At 52.0% G+C, this 16,325-nt stretch overlaps 2 protein-coding genes across 5 annotated transcripts; one reads left to right on the forward strand and one right to left on the reverse strand.

Annotated features, from left to right (window-relative positions):
* The first annotated feature begins 5,061 nt into the window (after positions 1-5,061).
* SLC25A35 (solute carrier family 25 member 35) lies at positions 5,062-8,466 on the forward strand. Of its 2 annotated transcripts, none has more exons than XM_060080536.1 (5): positions 5,062-5,979; positions 6,872-6,937; positions 7,368-7,520; positions 7,877-8,011; positions 8,166-8,466. In XM_060080536.1, exons 1-5 carry the CDS (start codon positions 5,605-5,607, stop codon positions 8,337-8,339), a joined length of 903 nt encoding a protein of 300 aa, XP_059936519.1. In that variant the 5' UTR covers positions 5,062-5,604; the 3' UTR covers positions 8,340-8,466. The 2 variants fall into 2 exon arrangements, with proteins under 2 accessions (XP_059936519.1, XP_059936520.1); XM_060080537.1 differs by having other exon boundaries at positions 8,307-8,466.
* Positions 8,467-8,729: 263 nt separating this feature from the next.
* On the reverse strand, positions 8,730-10,161 carry RANGRF (RAN guanine nucleotide release factor). 3 transcript variants are annotated; one of them, XM_060080539.1, is made up of 5 exons: positions 9,964-10,161; positions 9,759-9,875; positions 9,422-9,557; positions 9,225-9,310; positions 8,730-9,002 (listed from the first exon to the last, which is right to left on the reverse strand). In XM_060080539.1, the coding sequence occupies exons 1-5, from the start codon at positions 10,038-10,040 to the stop codon at positions 8,879-8,881; spliced, it is 540 nt and encodes a 179-aa protein (XP_059936522.1). In that variant the 5' UTR covers positions 10,041-10,161; the 3' UTR covers positions 8,730-8,878. The 3 variants fall into 3 exon arrangements, with proteins under 3 accessions (XP_059936522.1, XP_059936521.1, XP_059936523.1); XM_060080538.1 differs by having other exon boundaries at positions 9,401-9,557; XM_060080540.1 differs by lacking the exon at positions 9,225-9,310 and having other exon boundaries at positions 8,919-9,002; positions 9,401-9,557.
* Positions 10,162-16,325: the final 6,164 nt, after the last annotated feature.

The following is a 16,325-nucleotide window of genomic DNA, read 5'->3' on the forward strand; positions in this document are numbered from 1 at the left end:
GGTTCAATCCCTGGTTGGGGAACTGAGATCCTGCAAGCTGTGAGGTGCAGCCAAAAAAATAAACATTTAAAAAAATAAAAATGATTAACAAAGTAGCCCCAGAAGCTTCAAGGTGGTTGGTCTTGATTTTACCCAAAGACTCTTTGTTGGAAGGTTGGAGGAGTCCTTAGGTCTTTCTATCTCACCCCTTTACCTCCACATCAGGTGGCTTTGACCCTCCTTCAGTCCTCCTTACGTCACTCACCTGGTTGTTAGGAAAATCAGGTAAAGTTTGGCCATGCCAAGAGGCAAGGCATGGGTGACCATCTGGGGAGACCATGGAGGTAGAGAAACAGTGAAGAGGAGAATAGGCCCATCTGGAGAACTGTGAAAGGGAAGCTTAGATGATATGAAAAGAGGAGTATGAGGCTGGAGGAACATGTAGAGGCCACCCCACAGGCAACCAGACAGGGCAGAACAGGCACTGAGGTTTCTGAGCAGGTGGAGGAGTGGGTGGCAAGAGTTTTAACCAGTTCCCCACCCATCACACCTTCTGGTACCAGCACCTAGTTTTCTCTTGGGGACCCGCCCTTCCATCATTCTAGGTCCACATGGCCCATTCTGGGGGGAATGTATGGCCCAGAAGCAGCCAGTCAGCACATTTCCTCTTCCCTAGCTACTGAGATTGGCTCAGGGGTGAGCGTGTGACACAAGCAGGGACAAAGCTTAATTCATGCAAAAAAATCCCTTCCAATGGGAGAGGAGTGATGAAAGAAGTGCTGAGTCCCACTGGCCTCTGATAGGGCCAGGACATTGAACTCCAGTAGAATCCTTCACGGAGTACAAAACACCTAGGCCCTCTTTTCTGTCTAGAAAGCTATTAGGGGTAGGTAGCCTGCCTGTGGTGTGGGATAAATCAGGAAGCGGGCAGTGAGGAAACGCTGGCCTGCTCTGGGAATCCGAGCAGGTTCTAATCTATGTGAGGATAGAGGATTCTGTCCAACTGCCACCAGGTGGAGTGTGAGCACTTCAGGTGTGGGGCCTGGCAGCCAATATGAAGCTATGGGTGTCTAGGCCACCCCAGGTAGAGGGGCAGAAGAGGCACAGCTCCGTGCCTTCCAGGCCTCTGCATCGTCCACTCTCCCGTCTCTGTGGTTTCACCTCCTCTCTCAGACCTGGGGCCATCTTTGTGCTTCCCCTCCACTCCTCTCACACGTGTCTCAGGACATTCATACCCAGGGGGAAATAAAATGATAACAGCCTATGATAATCAACACAGCATGGTATTGGTCAAAAAACAGACACATAGATCAATGGAAATGGGCCAACACAAATACAGTCAACTGATATTTTTTCAATTTTTAAAAAATTGAGGTATAGTTGATTTAGTTTTGGGTGTACAACATAGTGATTCAAAATTTTTATAGATTATATTCCACTTATAGTTATGATAAAATATTGGCTCTATTCCCTGAGTCAACCTATTTTTGACAAAGGAGCAAAAGCAATTCAATGGAGAAAAGGTAGTATTTTCAACAAAACTTCCTGGAACAACTGATATCCATGTGTAAAAAAGACACAGACATCATTCACACTCAAAAAAGATCATGGACCTAAATGTAAAATACAAAACTATGAAATTTTTAAGAGTATAGGAGATAATCTAGGTGACTTTGGGTTTGGCAATAAGTTTTTAGATACAACACCAAAAACATGATCCATGAAAGAAAAAAATTGATGTTAGACTTTATTATAATTAAAAACTTCTGCTCTGTAAAAGACACTATTAAGAGAATGAAAAGACAAGTCATAGACTGGGAGTAAATATTTGCAAAACACTTATCTGATAAAGGACTGTTATCCAATATACACAAATAACTCAAACTCAACAATAAACAACCCAGTTAAAAAAAAAAAAACAGGAAAAAGGGCTTCCCTGGTGGCGCAGTGATTAAGAATCCACCTGCCAATGCAGGGGACATGGGTTCGAACCCTGGCCCGGGAAGATCACACATCCACGGAGCAGCTAGGCCCGTGAGCCACAACTATTGAGCCTGTGCTCTAGAGCCCAAGAGCCATAACTACTGAGCCCATGTGCCACAGCTACTGGATCCTGCACATCTAGTGCCCATGCTCCGCAACGAGAAGCCACCGAAACAACAAAGAGTAGACCCTGCTCGCCGCAACTAGAGAAAGCCCGCGCACAGCAACGAAGACCCAACACAGCCAAAAATAAATAAATATTTTTTTAAAAAAATAAAAATTAAGCTTATTTTTAAAAAATAACACTTTAAAAGTTGTCTATCTGTAGGGCATCTGGATATTAAAAATGAAAGCCTTCAGCAGTGGTTCTAAAACTTTAGCACATATCAGAATAACCTAGATGGTTTGTTAAGCCCCTGTCAGGCCCCCACCTTCAGTGCAGGAGGTCTAGGATGGGCCTAGAGAATCTGCATTTCTATTAAAAGTCTCCAGGTGCTGCTGCTGTTGCTCCAGGGACTGCACTTTGAGAATCACTGGTATAAACTCAAAGATTAAAACAATGATGGGGGCTTCCCTGGTGGTGCAGTGGTTGAGAATCTGCCTGCTAATGCAGGGGACACGGGTTCAAACCCTGGTCTGGGAGGAACCCACATGCCGCAGAGCAACTAGGCCCGTGAGCCACAACTACTGAGCCTGCGTGTCTGGAGCCTGTGCTCTGCAACAAGAGAGGCCGAGATAGTGAGAGGCCCACGCACCGCGATGAAGAGTGGCCCCCGCTTGCCACAACTAGAGAAAGCCCTCGCACAGAAATGAAGACCCAACACAGCAAAAATAAATTAATTAATTAATAAACTCCTACCCCCAACATCTTAAAAAAAAAAAATGATGAACTCTCATCCTATAAGCAGATAGGGTAGGGGGTCCCAGAGAAAGAGAACCCCGCATGGCTTTCTTGACATAAGAGAAGCCATTTTAGGCCTAAGCCATTTTGTGATCTCAGCCTGGCCACAATGCTTGCCCTAGAACAGGTCTCAGTAATTAATGATCTTAGGAGAACAAAAGAATGCAGGAACAAAGGAAAAGCATTCAAGAAGCAACAATTCAGCGATAAAACAGAGTCCTAGGTCCTCCTCAAGGGATATGCATAACAATCTGATCTTTTTAGTTGTTCTACAGGAACCAAGGTCCCCCATGCAGGTGGAGGTTGGTAAGTAACTAGGGGCTAACACGCAGACTGGTGGGAACCTAATGATGTTAACCTTCTTCAGATGCTTGAGACTTCAATCAACTAAAGCTTGGACTCTAGCAACCTTCGCCCCTATTCTATGCTGATTCCTCTTCTGCTCAATCCCCTTCACGAATAAGCATACACCACCCAAACCCATTCACTAATATGCATGTATCCTTAGCTTAAAACGTCTCCAATTTTGCTGTTCGGGAGACACTGCTTTGGGAAAGATCCCCTGTGTTCTTACTTACTTACAAATCCTTCCTTCTCCCGCTCTTTGGCTTGGTTGTGTCTTTTGGCTCGACACTCACCAAGAGATGAATTCAGTTTTCTGGGTGTCAATCCCAGCCAGCAGGTGGAGGCATTTGGGGAGCATTCCTTGGAAATTTTCAGGGGACCCTTTCAGAGCCTCTCCTGAGAAGCCCCGTTATATGCTCCACCCCTCCTGCCTAACCCAGAGGCTCAATGATTTAGCAGTACACTGGGGAGATAAGACCCAGACTCAGCCCCCCAGCCCCGGGGGCATCCAAGAACTCCCAGAGTACTGGAGGACTCAGAGTAAACAACTACTAATCAAATGAGAAACAAGGGTAAATGCCTGAGGAGCAAAGCAGGATGGAAGTGGCTAAAAAGCTTCAAGGATCAGGAGATGAAGCTCAAGATGAAGTGATTTGGAGGTCACCAAAATAAGGGTGCAAGGACTTTCACCGGCGGTGGGAACAGGATACGCACGGGCACAGGGAGACTGATAATTGAGAATCTAGAGAAAATGCAACACTTTCACTCAGGTTTGTGCAATAAATAATTATCATTCCCATTTTACAAAGGAGGCTCTGAGATGTTAAGTAGCTTGCCCAAGGCTGTCCAGCTGGTAAGCAGGAAGACCCAAACTGGAACTCCAAAGGCCTCTGAGTCTAAGTTTGGTGGCTGCCTCACACAGAGCTGTGCCCCCTTGCCTCCTCCTCCCGCCCCAGAAGACATCTCCTATCCTCCTGCCACCTTTCTCCAAGCCTTCCCCCCTCAACCCCTTCCCAGCTAGCTTCCCTAGTCTCTTTCCTCAGAAGTTCTTGCGTAATTAACCATTACCAGGCTCACGAACTAGGACAGGAGGGAGTCCAGAGTCTCAGGACCTCTCCCACCACTTGCTGGCCCTGTGTAACCTAAGCCCAGGGATCAAAATCCCGTCTTACTTAGCCTGTCTGGTCTTCTCCCTGGTTTGCTGTGAGGATCAAAAGAGCGTAGGGATGTGACTATGTTCCCTCGCCATCCTTCGGGACCCCTTCCTCCGCGCCCGCAGCCACCACACCCCCGCGCTGGAACCTACAAATATTTTACCAAGCCTAAGGAGATCTGTCCCGTCCAGCAGGTGTGTCCCACCTGCCTCGCGGGAAGAGCCGCAGTTTCCGGGCTCTCCTGGCGCCTGAACCGAGAAGGGAGTGGACCTACAGTTTGGCAACCCCACCCGGCGATGACCCGGGATACAAGGCGAAGGAGGGGAGCCCTCCGCCCGCAAGAGCAACAGCCCAAAACATGCAGATGAGGGACCGCTGCCTCCGTACTCGGCCTCTGCGCCCGTCCAGTAACCCAGGGTCCAACCTCTCCTCCCCGCCAGTGATAAAACCTCTGCTCCCCGGGGACCCCTCCCAGCACTCCGAGTCCGCAACCCAGGCACTGGTACCGGGGTGGGGAGAGTTAATTCCAATCGCCTCTCTGCGGATTCCGGAGGCCGGGTCGCCGAGAGCACCTCCCATTGGCCGCAGAGCCGGCTCGGCGCTGATTGGCTGAGGCTCTCGGCTAAGGCTCCCCATTGGGCGTCGCTCTCCAGTGATTGGAGTGTGGCGGCCCGGCCTCCGCAGGCTCCCTGGGGTGAAGCTGCTGCGGGCTCCGGCAGCTGCCTGAGGGCGCTCATACCCGGCCGGAGCCTCGACTTCCTTCCCCGATCCAGACCTCGTTGCTGTCCGGGGACGCCACTGGATCTTCTCCTGGATTTTCTTTTTCCTGCTGATTTTCTTTTTCCTTCCTCCCTGGCTCCGGTCTCCCAGCTCCGCGTTTCCCTCACCTACTCCCGGCCCCCATAGTCGGCCATCCTCAGCATCCCACCTGCCGCCCTCCTGGCTTCTGCCCCTCCTTGACCTCAAATCCCTTGATTAACAAGTCCCTGTCATAACCTTCTCGCCAGACTCTCCTAAACTCATATTTCTTCTCTCTTTGCCATCTCCTGACCCCCAAATTCCAGCTAACCCTTGACCTCTTGATATTTGACCCTGACACTCTTGACTCCAGACTTCTGCATTTCTACCTCCTGCAGCCTGGACTGCTAGAACTGAGGCTTTCCCCTGATTTTCTGACTCCGTTTCTGAAGCTCATTTTAACTTTCTTGCCCCTGGGCCAGTTCCTGCTGCTGCTGTCCCACCATGGACTTCTTAATGAGCGGCCTGGCAGCCTGCGGGGCCTGTTTGTTCACCAATCCCCTGGAGGTGGTGAAGACCAGGATGCAGCTGCAGGGAGAATTGCAGGCCCCCGGGACCTACCGACGACACTACCGAAACGTCTTCCATGCCTTCATCACCATCGGCAAGGTGGACGGCCTGGCAGCCCTGCAGAAGGGCCTGGCCCCTGCCCTCTTATACCAGTTCCTGATGAACGGAGTCCGGCTGGGCACCTACGGGCTGGCTGAAGCTGGGGGCTGCCTGCACACGGCTGAAGGCACCCTGAGCCCTGTCCGCAGCGCAGCAGCTGGGGCCCTGGCTGGGGTCATGGGAGCCTACTTGGGGAGCCCCATCTACATGGTGAGAAGAAGGGTCTTGCTTGGGGCCTTCAGGGCAGACCTTTGGTGTAGGGTGGGTGCCTGGGCCTTGACAACCTGATACTGAGGTTGGAAGTGGATTTGTGTAGGGGAGGGTGAGGAATTTGATTAACATACATCATTGAGCATGGGGATCAGGGGAAGTCCTGGGCATTACAGAATTACTATCCCACAGTCTGCCCCTTTGAGTTAATCTGGTATCGGTGAAGTGTCAGGAACCTGAGGCCCAGAAAGGGGAAGTGACTAGCTCAAGGTCACCACAGCTGCTTGTTGCTAGGACTTGGCCCTGCTTAGCGCCCTTTCTGCAAAGACGTTGGGAGGCAATGAGTTCTGTAGAAGGAGAGGCAGTCTGGTCTCCCTCCCAGGGTATGAAATTCAGGGACAGTGACTTCTCCAAAGTCAGCTGGACACATGCCCCCCACAGGGCTTGGGGGCCAGAGAGCAAGTTTTACCGATGACCTCTCACAACCTGCCCCAGAGTCTGATGGGGAGCCTGGTCATGATGGTGGCTGAAGATCCTGTCTGCCGGTCTGGGAGTAGGAGCTGGCATGAGAGGCTGGACACCAGGTCTTGCCTAACATGAACAGTCTGAGGAATTGTTGCCATTCTCCAACCTCTCCATCCCCGCCCCTTCCCCCAAGGGAAGAAGGATGTAGAGGGAGTCTTGCAGCGCTAGGAGAGCCATCCCCCGGGACTGGAGCCAAGGGACACAGTCTCACGCCCAATTTATTAAGTGGGAACAACAACAATTGTCAGATTAGAAGGATATTCATTGCTGAACACCACAGAGGAAGTGTGAAGGGGTCAGGCATTTGGCTGTCTGAGGTGGGGGGCTGGCCGCTGGGCAATAGGCTGTGATACTCTCTCGTCTCCAGGTGAAGACACACCTACAGGCACAGGCAGCCACAGAAATTGCTGTGGGGCACCAGTATAACCATCAGGTGAGGGTTTTCCAACACACTGGCATCCCTGCCCATTCTCTTCCATTTTCCCCCAGGTTTCTGCCTGCACCCAACAGCTGCAACCCAGCCACGGCTCTGCCCAGCCCATCAGTTCAGCCCTACTCTGCCCCTGGAGTCCACCCAGACCCTCTTATCCCCACGTTCCCTGTTCCTCTAGCTTCTGCACCTATTTCTCTTGCCCCATTCTCCTGACCTGCTAATGTCCTCATTTGCATATACCCTGCCCTGTTCTGGGGTGGCAAGAGAGGGCCACATTCATGCTCTAAGCCCACATGGCACTGGTTGTCTAGACATCAGGTGCCTTTTATGGACCCATACTTGGCAGTGTTAAGGGGTGGCAGTCCCTGATGCCTGGGTGACTGAACACCACCCCCATGGTCTTTTCTCTGCCCCCCCCGCCCCCAACCAGGGCATGTTTCAGGCGCTAATCAAGATTGGCCAGAAACATGGTCTGGTGGGGTTGTGGCGTGGGGCCCTGGGCGGCCTGCCCCGAGTTATCGTCGGTTCCTCCACCCAGCTGTGCACCTTCTCGTCCACCAAGGACCTCGTGACCCAGCAGGAGGTACTGCCTGGGAAAGGGGTGGGGCCACCCTGGGAATGTGGGCAGGGGGAGGGCAAGCTGAAGTGGGCTCAGCTTGAAGAGGGACAGTGCCAACATTCAATGTGAGGGAGCGGCAGGAGGGCTTGGGGGGATCACTGTCTCTTTACAACCTTCCCACAGTTCTGTCGTCACTTCCTCCCAGGTGTACCTGAGTCCTCAGGGCCTTCTGCTCTTCCACCTTCACAGTGTTATCACCGGTGGAGTGGAAGCTCCTTGAGTTAACAGCTCTCCACTGTACCCCCAGCGCAGGGCCTGGGCTTTCCGAGGGGCTGAATGATTGGCTGACTGACAGAGCTCTTCCTCCCTGCCCCCCTTAGATATTTCCACCCCAGAGCTGGAAGGTGGCTCTGGTGGCCGCCATGGTGAGTGGCATTGCGGTGGTCCTGGCCATGACACCCTTTGATGTGGTCAGCACAAGGCTCTACAACCAGCCCACAGATGCTCAGGGCAAGGTAAGGGAGTGCTCTGGTGTGCAGGCAGGCAGGGAAAGCCATGGGGTGAGGGAAGCAGATTGTGGGTGCAGGTAGAAAGCCTAAAATGCAGCCTGCTGAGGTGAGGCCCCTGGTGGGCTCTGACAAACTCTGCTCTTCCTCTTCAACCTTTCAGGGCCTCATGTACCGGGGCTTGCTGGATGCTCTGCTGCAGACAGCTCGGATAGAGGGCATTTGGGGCATGTACAAGGGTATAGGTGCCTCCTACTTCCGCCTCGGCCCCCACACCATCCTCTCCCTCTTCTTCTGGGACCAGCTGCGCACACTCTACTACATGTATACCAAATAACAACAGCCACTCCACCAAGTCGGCACTCCTTGGACTCTTCTGACTCCATTGTTATGACCTGGTGACTTCTGACCAGATGATCTTTCATCCATCAGAGGGGGACCACCAACCCCACTCCCCATCTGTTTTCTCAGGGTTGAATCACTACAAGGGATCGTTTCCCTCCCTTCCTTGGGTGTCGCTTTAAACCTTCCCTACCCGTACCCCTGTGAATTTCACACCCCTCTCTCAGGGCTGAACCAGTCACTGCAAAGTGTATGTCCTCCCTTCTTCCACTGCCGGCCTTGGGTCCCTTCTGATCCCATGCACAATTTTAAACTCCACTGTCCAAGACCAAAGGGAATTGGGGGGACCCAGGTGTTCTGTTAGATTCAAAGGCACAGATTATATTGGTTATAAAGCAAGTTTATTTCTGCAGAGAGGAGGTGTCTTATGTTTATGCACTGGGAAGGAATTAGGGGAATATATCCAACCCTTTGATCCCCTTGCAGAACAGAGGCCCCAAGTCTTCAAAAGCAGCATGCAGCATTTCAGCCTCCTTACTGGGGACCAAAGATGTTGGGATCGTGAAGGGTCAGACTGGTCACCAACTGTTCAAAGTCACCCAGGCTCCAGGGCGGAAGTGACAGATTTTCAGGGCCAAGAGATGACCTATTCTCAGGGCTTGGGGTGGGGAAGAGATAGAGAGAGAACATCATCCGGGCCTTGGGCTTGTAAATTCCCATTTCCTGTTTCCCAGAGGACCTGGTTATCTGTGACCCCAAACCCCTGGCCCACTCCCACTTCCTTGGAGGACCCCACCAGCCAGTCTCCCTACTCTGCCCCTCCAAGCCAGTTCTCCTGGGGACCCAGTCATGAGCCATGTGCCCTTTCTGTTCTCCTTACGGGGGCTGATTGAAGGTGAGCAGGAAATCAGTCTGGTACTGGGGCAGCCGCAGCAAGGCCTGGTACATTGTCACATACTTTGCTACCTAAAGTGATCAGAGTCAGGATGCTTACCTGATTCCCTAGAGCCACCCCCTTCACCCCTCCAAGACGTCTCACACTCCCCTGGCCCTCACCTGCTGGTTTTCTTTAGCTACCTGCTGCTTGCCAGAGAGGATCCAGGCTTCTTGACAGCAGCCCCTCAGGGCCAGGTTCTCCAAAAGGAGGGGCTGCACAGCCTCCACTTGCACAGCCCTAGCCTCCTGCACCCCGCCAACGTCCTCAAAATGGTACCTGGAGTTGGGGGAGCAGGGTCAGGGAGGGGCATTTCTCACTGCCCCTTACAAGCATCTCATCCTAAACTTCGCTCATTTCTGGTGATGTGGTGTTACCCTTGGAGTTTTCATTGCCCAGACTAACCCTCCCGCCACAGGTCCCGCCCACTCCTTCGGCTCTAGTCCTCCCATTGGCCAGCCGCGGGCCCGCCTCCCTCACCGCGCCGCCTCTTCGCCCTGCACGTGGGCCTGCAGTTCCACAAGTTCCACGATCAGGCTCTGGTCTGTCACGCGATGACAGAAAACTTCTTGATTGTCCGGGACCGGTCGGAGGTCGCTGAAGAGAGGCGAGGCAGGCCCTGGTTGACCCCGGCCACTTCCGCAACCCACCTGGTCAGCCTCCTTTGGCACCCGGGCCTTCTTACCTTACGTCGATGGCCCCCGGAGGGAGAGTGGCGGAGAAGGCGCCCCCAAACAGTGGGTAGTCTCGCGTAGGCTCCATGGGCCTGAGACTAGGGTATGGGCATTAAAGATTTAAAAGAAACCCACATGGGGCCACTTGGCATCACTTCGGTTTCGCAGCAGCCCCGGCCCGCTTCAGGTCTTCCTCTGCTCCTGACCCTTTAGGATTTGGCCCCGCCCCGCGATCACGCTGGCCAATTGGCGCCCGCGCCTTGGGGGGGGCGGTGCCCCAGCGGAGCTCCTCCCGGAAGCCAAGCTCTTAGAAGGGCGCGGGGCGGGACCGGGGGATCCGCTAGGAGCTGAGACTTCGGTTTAGGACTTGTGACACTCTCGTGGTCACTCACCCGCGCCCGCCGGTCTCCCCCTTCTAAAGGGGTCGCACTTTCTAAGAGTGTTGCCTGAGACCCTCCTTAGGGGCGTTGCTCGTCCAAGGGACCGATATCTTTGGGGTCTCCTGAGTTGGTGGGGATAGTTTCAGGGTCTCCCATATCACTTTCCCGGGCCTCTTGACAGGGAATGAGCTGCCAGCCAGTTCGCTAATTCTCGGATGCATGGAATTAGGGGAACAGTGGGGCCAGGTGTGCGGGGCCGGGTTAGGATTCAGGCCTCACGCCTTCCTGAAAGCAAGACCCAAACCGGGGATTATACATGTGATCCCCTTCAAATCTTCGCCTTGGAAACTGAGGTGAGGCGAGGGGATGGAGGGGTGGGGAGGGAGGCGTGGCCCACCCCTCACACACAGGCCTGGACGAAAGCACAGAATAAACTGTTTTTTTTAATAGATTTTGAGTGTTCTTAAGGTTTCAGCTCAAGTGTATCCTCCCAGCTAATTGCTCCATTCATCTTTGATCCCCAGCACCTGGAAGAGTGTTTAGAGCATAACAGACCCATGATGTACTGTTGAGTGATTGAATAAACCCAACAGGGTGAATTTTGGAACCCAGGGGACCACCCATACCCTCAGGGGTTCTAGATGTCATCTACTTCCAATCCAAAAACTGAGCAAGAGTGATTCTCATCCTGAGGCCATCCTGTTACTGACCAGGGTTCTTGGCCTCCTTAATTAATAGAAATTGATCAGAGGCCAGACAAGAAATTCAGGCAAGGCTTTATTGGGGCCCCTGCTGCAGCAGGGGGAAGTGAGAGCAAACAACAGTTTCCCTTGCTTGCTGGCTCCCTGAGGGGGTGGTGAACTTGTTCTTTATGTGGGTGAGGGTAGGGGTGTGTCCAGGGGTCAGGCCGGAGGGGGGGCTTTGGTGGTTTTACCACCCCGTAGGTGGTGTGTGCAGGAGGCATGCGCAGTACCCTGGTTTTGCTCTGGGCTCTTCAAGAGGGGCAGTTGGGTTTTATGGTCTCTTTGTATCTTTTATCCAGGATTTGCCCCGACTGTGCATGCGTGCAGTATTTTTAGTCCTATACAATTTCTTTGTATTTTGTTGCTGGAGGAGACGTGTGTCCAGGTGCAAGCACTGCAGCACTGCAGCAAAGGGTCCCATGTTGCAGCCTGTATCACTAGAGCTGGCTATTTCTGAATGGGAAAAGAATACGGGACAGAGTATGGCCTCAGAAGGTTTGCGGAACAGGAACAGTGAGAAAAGAATTTTGTATGTGATCAGGATTTTCTAAGGTTGGATTAAATTTAATTAGGTAGATAGACTATGAAGATCAGGCTGATGCAAGACTGGATTTGGTTTGTGTCTCTCATAAGAGAACAAAGTTGTCCTGGAATGCTGCTTTTGAGAACAGATCGTGTGAGTTCCTGTGCCTTTAAATTATCTATATTTACTTTTGATTTTTTTCCCTACCTTGGCTCAAGGAATCAATATTGGTTCACAGCAACATATGATCCTATCCAACCGGGTGTTTTAAAACTTTTTAAAATTTTTGACAGACTCCCCAAATACATCATGGCTATTCTGGCCCACTGTTGTACCCCGGATGAAAAGGAGCGTATACTGAGGAAGTCCAGGGAACACACAGATGGCCTACTGGCCACCAATCCACACCACCAGATTTATCAGGTGGATGGGGATGCAATCCCAGAATATGACCCACACTGGGACTATGAATACTGTGTAGGCCAGGCTAGGATGAGACATTATATTACTCGTTTATCAGAAGGAATGAAAAGGTGTATGGTGAAGCCTGTAAATTATGATAAGGTCTGAGAGGTTGCACAGGAAAAAGATGAAAACCTGGCAGTCTTCCTGAGCCGGTTGACAGAGGCATTCAGGAAGGACACCAGTACAGACCCTGAGTCTGCCGAAGGGAGGACACTGTCGGCCATGCATTTTATCACCCAGGCTACTCCTGATATCCGGAGAAAATTACAAAAGCTTGAGGCTGGGCCCCAAATCCCATTGTCAACCCTGGTAGAGGAGGCCTTCAAGGTCTATAACAACTGAGACTTAACGGAGGAGGCCAATAAGGATAAGAGGCTAATAAAGAAAACGCAGCTTTTGGCTACTCTGATTCACCCACCACTTCAAGGGGACCCTGGAAGGACAAGAAGGCGGGACAGACCACCAAGAAACCACCTGGGCCCAAACCAGTGTGCCTTTTGTCTGAAGGAGGGGCACTGGAAGGGGGAATGCTCTGAGCGCCCTCCTGTGGGACGCCCGAGGGGCAAACCCGATTCCAGATCCCGCTCGATCCATCCTCATTTCTCCAGTGGAGCCTCGGGTCACCCTCCATGTGGCAGGTAGGAGAACTGAATTTCTTGAAGACACTGGAGCTGCCTGCTCTGTTCTGACTTGGCCAACCGGCCCCTTCTCCAACCATGACTGTACTGTGACAGGAGTTGATGGACAGCTAAAGGTAAGGCGATTTACGTCTCCCCTTGCCTGCGGAATCGGGTCCGTTATTATTACTCATTTTTGTACATGCCAGAACGCCCTGTCCCTCTCCTCAGGAGAGATTTGCTAAATAAGTTAGAAGCTAGTGTATTCTTAGGACAGGGTGAAGTCCAAGGAGGTGAAGAATTCGAACAGAGAGTGCATCTATTAGTAGCCCCAGATGACCCACCTGTTGGGCATCAAAATATTCCCCGAGACATCCCTCAAGAAATTAGAGAACAAGTAGATCCTGCAGTTTGGGATACCTCGGTGCCAGGAAGGGCAAAATGTGTTCCCCAAATAAAAATAAGGTTAAGGCCTAGGGAAAAATACCCCTGGAAGAGATAATATCCTTTAAAGCCTGAGGCCCTGAGGGGAATCCAACCTAAAACACGACCTCATTAGGCCCTGCCAATCGCCTTGCACCACCCTGATCCTCCCCGTTCAGGGAGTGTCGGTTTGTGCAACAGTCATGAATGTGGGAGTCATCCCTATTCACCCTCTGGTGCCAAACCCATACATACACCCTCCTCACCCAGGTGTCAGGGAGCGCCCAGTATTTCTCTGTTTTGGACCTCAAATATGCATTTTTCTGTATTCCCCTACACTCAGACTCTCAATACCTTTTTGCCTTTGATTGGAGGGACCCTGACCCCCTGGAGGTTACCCAGTATACATGGATGGTGCGTCCGCAGGGTTTTCAGGACAGCCCCCATCTTTCTGGAAATGCGTTGCAAGGGAACTGAAGGAACTGAGCCTTGAGAAGGGAACTCTGTTACAATATGTTGATGAGTTATTGATAAGTAGTGAGACCAAACAAGATTCAGATCAAAATACTGTTAGGGTCCTAAATTTTCTGGCAAAAAGAGGATATAAAGTCTCTCCAACCAAGGCTCAGATCCCATAGCAAGGGGTTCAATATTTAGGATTTGTTTTGACCCCAGGGGCATGAGTCCTGGCCATAGATCGAAAAATAGCAATTAGTGCATTACCGTCTCCAACCACAAAGAGGCAGCTCCGAGACTTTCTCCGGATGGCTGGGTTCTGTCGTACCTGGATTCCAAATTACGGCCTTGTAGCAAAACCTCTATATGACGCTCTAAAGGGAGGAGAAAGGGAATGCCTTCAATGGAATAAGGACCGCCAGCAGGACTTTGAGACTCTAAAGCCTGAGTTGATCAGAGTACCAGCAGGGGGGCTTCCACGTTTGGACAAGCCCTTCACCCTATGTTCACGAGAGGTCAGGGAGAGCACCAGGAGTCCTGACCCAAAAGCTGGGACCAGATCAGAGACCAGTGGCTTTCTTTTCAAAACAACTGGACCAGTGGGCCTGGGATGGCCAAGCTGCCTGCGGGCAGTAGCAGCTGCAGCCCTGTTGGCTAATGAGGCTTCCAAGCTCACCCTGGGACAACACTTATGTAAGGTCGGATCTTAACAAACGGCATCGCGAAACAGAGGAAAGCTTCAAGTGAGCTTTATTAGGGGGCGCTCCCGGGCGAGGTTCACTGGTCCAAGAGAAAGGGGCCAGAGAAGTCGCACCCGGGCGAGGGTTGGGCAAGATTTTATAGGGGAAGAAGGGAAAGGGGTGTGGTGAATCTGGGAGGGCGCAGGGTATTCCTTATTTGGTGGTCTCTTCGGGTATCGTGGCAATATCTGGTGCCAGTTGCATCAGTCTTGGGACCGTTAGTCCCACCCCTCGAAAGGCGGGAAGGCTGGGCCGGGTGGAAGGTCCCCAGGTCAGTTCCTGGAACTGGGTGGTCCGGAGAGTTTCGGTCTGAGGCAACCTGTGAATCTGATTGCGTTCCCCTGCCTCGGGCCAGTTGGCCTTACAACTTAGATGTGTTGACCCCTCATCAGGTACAGTCTGTGCTGGAGGTCAAAGGACATCATTGGTTGACTAGAGGAAGGTTAACAAGATATCTGTCCCTCCTAATGGACACCCCCGACATTACCTTAAAGGTGTGCCAAACCCTGAACCCAGCAACTCTGCTTCCAGCAGTGGAGAGTGGAGACTTGCTGCACCAGTGTATAGAGACCAGAGAACAAACTTACTTACTCCAGCAGGCCTGATCTTCTAGATGAGCCTCTTGACAGCCCTAAGGTCGAATGGTTTACTGACGGGAACAGTTTTCTAGAAATGGGAAACCGAAAGGCAGGGTATGCCACAGTTAGTCTAGATGAAGTCATAGAAGCCAAGGCCCTGCCACCCCCTGCTTTTGCTCCAGGCTCCTCAAAAGTGGCAGTTGGGTTTTTTGGTCTCTTTGTATCTTTTGTCCAGAATTTACCTCAACTGTGCATGCACACATAGTTATTTTTAGTCCCATACCGTTTCTTTGTATTTGGTTGCTGGAGGAGAGGTGTGTCCAGGTGGAAGCATTGCAGCACTGCAGCAAAAGGTCCCAGGTCCCAGCCTGTCTACCCACTGGGTTCCAAGTGCCGATCATACCTCTGTACCGTAATAATTTTGTGACACTGGGGCCAAGGGGCACATATTCTTTGGTCCCTCACCTTACCAGGCCTTAAACAAAAGGCTGGAGATATAAAGGCTATTAGGACAGAGCCCCTGCCTCACCAGGAGTATACAATGAACAGTAGAGGACACTCTGAGTCTTAAAGGTTGACTCAGAATTCACCAGGGTAACCTAGGGATATTCTAGCCAAGGGGAACGTTGGGAGCAAAGACTTGGAAATGAGAGGGCCATGTTTTGGGGAGTGTATGTATATCAGTTTGGCGAGGGTGCCCTGGGGAATGGATGGCAGGGAGCTGTGAGGCTGGAGGGTTGGCCATGGTCAGGGTGTGCTGAGGAGCGTGGACCCCTCACTTCTGACAGCCAGCATCAGGCTTCTCTCGGAGCCTCATTTCCTCAACTCTAAAACATTGTTAGGAGTAAAGGAAGTACGGATGTAGTTGAACTGAATCTGTTTTGGGGCAAAGAGAGTGGACTAAGTTTGATCCATGAGCAATTAGAAAGAAGAGGGGTGTGTTACAGACCCCCAAGGGAGAGAAGGCACCTGGACATGGGGAACCAAGGGAGCCAGGTCACAGGGATCAACCCCATGCTGCCTCCCTCACGTAGGGGGTGATGTACCTCTCTATCCCTCCCTCCCCATTTCTGCTGGCTTGCCTTCTGCTCCCACCTGGCCCCCACTGGCAATACTGGCTCTGGCTGCTTTGGTGAGCAGTCAAGCATGTAGGGAGCCCTTGGAAAGGGACCTGCAAGGACATAGAAATTAACAGGGCCCTGGCACCAGGCACAAGGGGTGGGGGCCTATTCATGGGCCAGGAGGAGGTCAGACTAGATTCGGGACACTGAGGAGAATCCCCCCAGCTTCCTCACTTTTGGTCTCTGGCACGTTAGGCGTCATGCTCTGCTGTGAGCCTCTTGTGCATCTCGGGATGCCTGGCCCTCCACCATTCTGGAGCCCTTGGGGCACAGGTTAGGTGGGCTCTTCCAGATGGTAGGAAGCAGACCTCCAGGAAGTGACAGAGG

This window comes from Mesoplodon densirostris, chromosome 18 (assembly GCF_025265405.1).
Source record: "Mesoplodon densirostris isolate mMesDen1 chromosome 18, mMesDen1 primary haplotype, whole genome shotgun sequence".
NCBI lineage: Eukaryota > Metazoa > Chordata > Mammalia > Artiodactyla > Ziphiidae > Mesoplodon > Mesoplodon densirostris.

Coding starts and splice junctions, on each gene's coding strand:
- SLC25A35 (XM_060080536.1), top strand. CDS start 5,605: ATGGACTTCTTAATGAGCGGCCTGGCAGCCTGCGGGGCCTGTTTGTTC. Junction 5,980..6,871: donor TGGGGAGCCCCATCTACATG/GTGAGAAGAAGG, acceptor TCTCGTCTCCAG/GTGAAGACACACCTACAGGC. Junction 6,938..7,367: donor GGCACCAGTATAACCATCAG/GTGAGGGTTTTC, acceptor GCCCCCAACCAG/GGCATGTTTCAGGCGCTAAT.
- RANGRF (XM_060080538.1), bottom strand. CDS start 10,040: ATGGAGCCTACGCGAGACTACCCACTGTTTGGGGGCGCCTTCTCCGCC. Junction 9,876..9,963: donor CCGGGGGCCATCGACGTAAG/GTAAGAAGGCCC, acceptor GCCTCTCTTCAG/CGACCTCCGACCGGTCCCGG. Junction 9,311..9,400: donor TAGCTAAAGAAAACCAGCAG/GTGAGGGCCAGG, acceptor TGATCACTTTAG/GTAGCAAAGTATGTGACAAT.